At 49.9% G+C, this 6,605-nt stretch overlaps 1 protein-coding gene across 1 annotated transcript; it reads right to left on the bottom strand.

Moving 5' to 3' along the window:
• Nucleotides 1-1,899: 1,899 nt before the first annotated feature.
• On the bottom strand, nt 1,900-2,280 carry LOC142246382 (histone H2B 1.1-like). Its single transcript, XM_075319431.1, has one exon. The coding sequence runs from the start codon at nt 2,278-2,280 to the stop codon at nt 1,900-1,902; it is 381 nt and encodes a 126-aa protein (XP_075175546.1).
• Nucleotides 2,281-6,605: the final 4,325 nt, after the last annotated feature.

Genomic DNA, 6,605 nt, shown 5'->3' with positions numbered 1-6,605 from the left:
CTCCTCTCTCCCCAGATCAGTTGCCCAGCTCAACTGAGCACCTAAGCTAGTGGGTGGGAGGCCCCAGACGATGTGGTGACCATTCTAAATTACTCTACCTTAACCCCGTCCTGGTGAGAGGGCAACTGGCTTATGTATGTTTGTGGATTGTGAATGACCGGCCCCGCCCTCTTTCTTGCCCGGGATGATTACTGCACCTCTGGTAAGGCGTAGTACCCTGTGGTGACTGAAGCCTCAGGGGCGCCACACATACACCCCATATAGCGATGTATATCCTCCCCCTGTACAGCTGTATGGGTCCAAATGTTGCTTTTAGTGATCGGGGATCGAACTGGTGTTTTTTTCTTGTTTTGCAAATTACAGCTAATCAGGAGGATTCTTAACTAAGGAAGAGCGAACCTGAACTGTAAAGTTTGGGGGTCACACTGGGCAATGGGTGTTCGGGTCACGCACCTGTACACTAGCTTTTACCTGTATGTCTGGTTCCTGTTTAGGTTTATGATCTGAATAAAGAGAATACAGAGCAGCCAATCAGGAAGCATTTCCCATGTGGCACTACCGGCCCATCACAGCCACATCAAGTATTGATAAAGCTGTGATTAGCAGCTCACGACTGAAGAAGCAAAAACAAATAAATGACTTGGGCTATTGCCCTATTTATGAGAGCCAGCTCAGATAAAGCAGCAGCTGTAGGCTGCAACCCCCCCACCCCCCCAGCTGTCTGCTTTACAGCGGCTGATTATCAAAAATAGAGAGGATCCCATGCAGGGTTATTTATTAATTAAATGTAAAAAAAATAATAATATAAAAAGACTGACAGCACATCCACTAGGTGTGAACAGAAGCACACTGAAAATTCAACATTACAAAAATCTGTACAGCAGCAAATGAAAAGCTAAACTATGTAATCATGCAGTGCCAAATTCTCTGTACTACATTCACCCCCGCAGGTCTGTGAGAAGCGGTGACGTCACTTAAGTCACCGGAGTTCACACCTGGAGACTCACAGGGTATCATGTGTGATGGACGGTCTCCTCTGCCAGATTGCGGGACACGGCGGCAGGGCAGTCCGGCAATCAGGTCACTGCAGTTCACAGCCCGAATATCACCACATCCGCTCCTCTCTATAGCCAGCAGTCCTCACATTGTATAATTACACAGCAGGACCGCACACAGGTCTGTTTAGCCGCATATACTCCTGAGTGCTCCTCATATACATCCATACAGGGCCATATACTGCTGTGCACCTTCCATGTTGTCTACATCCCATATTGTACTTTTTACACCCATATAAAACTTTCATTGTAATATTCAGTGTTACTCCAAACATTCCAGTATTAGTAGAATATGGAAAGCCCATACAGCGCCGTATACAGCAATATAGTGCGGACAGATCAATCACTCCCGGCCTGAGAAGAGGAAATAAACCGAATCACCGCGTGTTACCGAGAACAAAGAGGGGAAACTCTCAGCTATAGGGCGGGAATTTCAAATTTAACGTTCAACCAATCAGCAGTCAGTAAGGCTCTGGCTCCGCCCATAGACGCTGTTAACCCGTTACTGCCCGCAATGTTCAGAGTTTTCTAGTACCCCCATATACGGTACTACTGTTATCTCTATATGCTGCATACCGCCATAATCTCCAAACGGTTTTGTATACTGACATTGCCATATAACCCCACAGTTCTGTATAATGCAGGATATTCCTAATCTAGTACTATAAACCGCAATTTTACGCAATACATCTGTATACAAAGTACTTTGAATTCAAACTAACACTATATACCGCGTTATTATGCTGTATACCTAGTTTCTCCAGAATCAAGCTCTGCTGTAGACAATGTGGTGGCTCTTAGAAGAGCCTTTGTGGTGTGGAGGATGGGGATCAGCAGTAACGGCTCACTTGGCGCTGGTGTACTTGGTGACGGCCTTGGTGCCCTCGGACACGGCGTGCTTGGCCAGCTCTCCCGGCAGCAGCAGGCGCACGGCGGTCTGGATCTCCCGGGAGGTGATGGTGTGGCGCTTGTTGTAATGAGCCAGGCGGGAGGCTTCCCCTGAGATGCGCTCGAAGATGTCACCGACGAAGCAATTCATGATGCCCATGGCCTTGGAGGAGATGCCGGTGTCGGGGTGCACCTGCTTCAGCACCTTGTACACGTAGATGGCATAGCTCTCCTTCCTGGTCTTCCTCCGCTTCTTGCCGTCCTTCTTCTGAGTCTTGGTCACGGCTTTCTTGGAGCCCTTCTTGGCGGCTGGGGCGGACTTGGCGGGATCAGGCATGATGAGAGAAGAAAGATCTTGTCACAAGATAAGAGAATAATAACCTTGCTCCTCCCAGAGCGGCCGTATTTATAGACCGGCCATGCAAATGAGCACTGATGACACATCACAGTTCCATTGGGTGAAAAAGGCACGTGACTTGTGGAAACGTCATGATCACCGCCCCTGCAGCTCATTGGAGGATCCACAAGTCTCATTTCCATGGATGACTTCAGATTCAGTCAATGACAGGAAAGGAGGGCGGAGCAGCAGCTTATAAAACACTCCGGAGCCGGCACACGCGTCACATTACAGTTCTTTATCTTCTGATCTCCGAAAAAAGCAACGCAGCGATGTCTGGACGCGGCAAACAAGGAGGGAAGGCCCGCGCTAAGGCCAAGACCCGCTCATCCCGGGCAGGACTGCAGTTCCCAGTCGGTCGTGTGCACAGGCTTCTCCGTAAGGGCAATTACGCTGAGAGAGTGGGCGCCGGCGCTCCGGTCTACCTGGCCGCTGTGCTCGAGTATCTGACTGCTGAGATCCTGGAATTGGCCGGCAATGCTGCCCGGGACAACAAGAAGACCCGCATCATCCCCCGTCACCTGCAGCTGGCTGTGCGCAATGACGAGGAGCTGAACAGGCTGCTGGGTGGGGTGACCATTGCCCAGGGAGGCGTCCTGCCCAACATCCAGGCCGTGCTGCTGCCCAAGAAGTCCGAGAGCAGCAAGAAGAGCAAGTAACGCCGCTGATCCGCATCATCCACAACACAAAGGCTCTTCTAAGAGCCACCACCCCGTCCTCACAGGAGCTGGCGCCGCTGATCTCTGCTGTGGTTCTGTACATATAGATTTATTATGGCCGCGGTTCTATATATCTCCGGGGGTATAAGCTGCACCCGGCAGTGTGAATAGGCCTGTGTATTATGAGGTTGGCACAGTGGCTGTAATTACTGGCACTAATCAGGTTTATCATCTGCGCTGTCACTCGTGTTCTGTTGGAAGCAGCGGTCACAGCACAAGGGAGTGTGAAATATCCACATACAGACACCTCACTGATGGTTCGTAATATGGGATTCTCTGCTCCGGTCTCTTCTACACAATCCTCTTCTCCATCCTCCATGTCCTGCAGTGGGAGGCGCTGAGTAACAGCCGCTGTTGTGCCCTTTCTGCGGGGATTTGGGGCCGGTGATGGGCGCCGGGCATTAGATGGTATAATGTGGGTAGATGCTCCTCTACGTACGGCTCCTGATGACTCCACTAGTGCAGGGCGACCCTGTGTTCCTGTCCTCACTCCCCATGTGGCGGCGCAGTGTGGTACACGGACTCTGCCGCTCAGTCTATATACAATGACTGCGAACAATGTGTGATCGGAAATCCCATCACTGTAACTCCAGTGTTATATACCCCCATATCGTGCCTCTATATAGAGCTGTACAGACCACACAGAAGCACGGCCGCCTCTGTGAGCACCGAGGTTTCTGCAATCACTGAACACATAATGTGAGCGGCATCTGCTATATGGAATATACGGAATAATAATGGAGATACTTGTGGATTTCCTGAGATCCCATCAGCCGCGACAAGGCGCCTCCTGTGCTGGCCCTGATCTCATCTGTTCCATACAGCAGCGGCGCCGCTCACATTTCATACACTCGGGGTTTGCAGACATCTTGGATCTTACACAGGCGCTGGATTCTTCTGTGTATTCTGCGGGTATTGGGCGTGTTCACACTTGCTGTATTCGGAGTCGCTGCTCACTTTTCTTTATGCTGCACAGACCCCATTATAAGTCTCCATATAGCGCTGAATATAAACCTACATATGAAGTATTCACTCAGCCCCAGACCTTCCGCCTGACACCGCGGGGCACAGAGAACAGAGAGTGGAGAAACTCAGCCATTGTGCGGGAATTTCAAATTCAGAGCTCAGCCAATCAGGGCACAATACAATTCTGAGTCCGCCCACACATCGCTTTCCTCAGACGTTCAGTTTTAACACCTTAGTGCCTGTGATGAATCCAGTTGCCATTACAGAATAGAAATTGAAGGCTGGAGAGTTTACACCACTCTGGAGAAAGTATAAGCGGCTCTACATGGAGTATAAAGTGGTGTATGGAAGGAGAATACTGCACTATATGGAGGTATTCCGCATTTATAGATAATAAACAGCACAATAGGAGTTTACAGCAGTATATGGAAGTATACAGCACTATGGATGGTGTATAGGGCACTGCACGGGGTATACTGTACTTTGTGGACGTATACACAACTATATGGAAGGACCCAATACTTTATAGATATACAGCACATTATGGAGTGTACAGGACAGCGGTGAGATTATTTTGGCTGTCGCATTTTAACGCATGGTTTTTTTTCGGGGGCCCCAATAGTGCTCTGTACTGCTATAGAGGGCTGTATAACGTCCATACAGAGTTTTCTACTCATTATAAAGGGCTCTGCACTTCAATGTAATGCAATATACCCCCATATAGTGCTGGACGCCCGCTAATAGTACAGATCATCATATAGTGCGGATACAACCTACATATTTAATTTTCACTCTGATCCAGAGCCCCTCCCGCTGACACCGCGGATCAGAGAACAAAGAACGAGAGAAAAGCAGCCAGGGAATCATTCAATGCTCAACCAATCAGCACTAATCAGGTCCCTGCTTCCGTCCACAGACACTAACTCCTTAGTGCCCGCGATGTTCCAGCTGCAGCTAAAGCAGAGGAGTCAGCAGTGATCGAGCGCAGCGCCGATCTCCCGCCCCTCTCCGCAGCAGCTGTAGCTTCTATTCAGGGTGTAAAATAAATCGACTGATCTGCTATAGAGCCCATATGGTGATTGCGCAGTGGATGCTTTTCTGCCTCGTAGCTCCGCCTCTGAAACCGTAGATTTCAGACTAAAGAGCGCTCATCCGTTTAACTCTTTGACATCACCGTATTCAGCTGCGTTTTCAGTTCCTTTTCCATCTACCACTGCTTTGACCTTCCTGCCGTCATTGTGAACATCGCTCCATCTGATTATAACCTGCGCCTCTGCATATAGGGGAGATTATATTCTGAGGATTCAGGTCTGGGGCAGCTCTACAATGCTCCGGATACAGCGCAGTCCTGTCCTCCAGACCTGCTGCCCCCGCACACGGTGATCGCGCTGGATGGAGGATGAGCCGCCATTATTATTCTGAAGGGTTATTAATCTTCGGTGGCCGACGTCGATCGGAGACTATAGTGCCCAGGACGCGGTGATTACATGAGTCTATAAACCCGGTACAGTTCGTCCATCTATCCGACTGCCTCATACAGAGTTATTCCCGGTGAATTATGACTTTTTTAGCAGGGTAGTACTTACCTATATACCAATCATGTAATTAAATAGGTATGCAGCAGGTTTGTTGCCAGATCCAGACCCTTGCACTGCTGGCACTTTATCCCTGCATTGATTTAAACTCTATTTTGGTTAGTTATGTAATCCTTGTGTTTTTGCAAAATATATTCCGGCTGCATTGTAGCACATTATATATAAATGCTTATTATTTCATGGAATGACTTTATGGTTGTGACTAGAGTTGAGCGCGGTTCGAGGTTCACCAGTCCACGGTTCGAGTGATTTTGGGGGTTGTTCTAGATCGAACTAGAACTCGAGCTTTTTGCTAAAAGTTCGAGTTACATTCGAGAATGGTTCGATCATCAAAAGCAGGGCTTTTTACAGCTACAGTGTGCAGGGAGCCATCGTTGGCAGGCTGCAGTAAGCTGGTAACGAAGATAAATATTGGGTATCCAAGCAAAGCGCTTTGCTTGGTAACCCGATATTTACCCTAGTTACGTGTGCAGGGAGCCGACACTTCCCTGCTCAGCTCGCTCCGCCCCCTCCTGCACTCGGCATGTACACACTCACACACACTCACCTGTCACCAGCCATGCAGTCCCTGACACTGAAGTCCTCAGAGCCACATGGACACGCTAGGCTACACCCACTTCCACCCACTTCGCACTCCGCCGCCCGCACACATGGCCCTGCTAGGCTCCACCCACCTGGCATTCTGCACACATTACCCCACTTGGCTCCACCCTTCCTGGCAATCTGCACACATTACCCCGCTTAGCTCCACCCACCTCGCACTTGGCACACATGGCCCCGCTCGGCTTACCTGCGGTGATGAAGTCCCGCCCTCCCGACCTCAGCACTGTCACTGTCCTCCATGGCCGCCGCTTGTCACATCTCCTGCTCAGGCTTCCGAACCGAGACTGTAACTAGCGGTGACGTCACAGGCTCCCGCGATACTTGGCTGTGAAGGCGGCGGTCATTGAAGTCAGTGACAGCTGTGCTGTCAGCAGTACAGGAG

This window comes from Anomaloglossus baeobatrachus, chromosome 7 (assembly GCF_048569485.1).
Source record: "Anomaloglossus baeobatrachus isolate aAnoBae1 chromosome 7, aAnoBae1.hap1, whole genome shotgun sequence".
NCBI classification, from domain to species: domain Eukaryota; kingdom Metazoa; phylum Chordata; class Amphibia; order Anura; family Aromobatidae; genus Anomaloglossus; species Anomaloglossus baeobatrachus.
This window is presented reverse-complemented; position numbering and strand designations above follow the sequence as displayed.

Excerpts from the sequence above, each read along its gene's own strand:
- LOC142246382 (XM_075319431.1), bottom strand. The coding sequence starts at position 2,280 with ATGCCTGATCCCGCCAAGTCCGCCCCAGCCGCCAAGAAGGGCTCCAAG.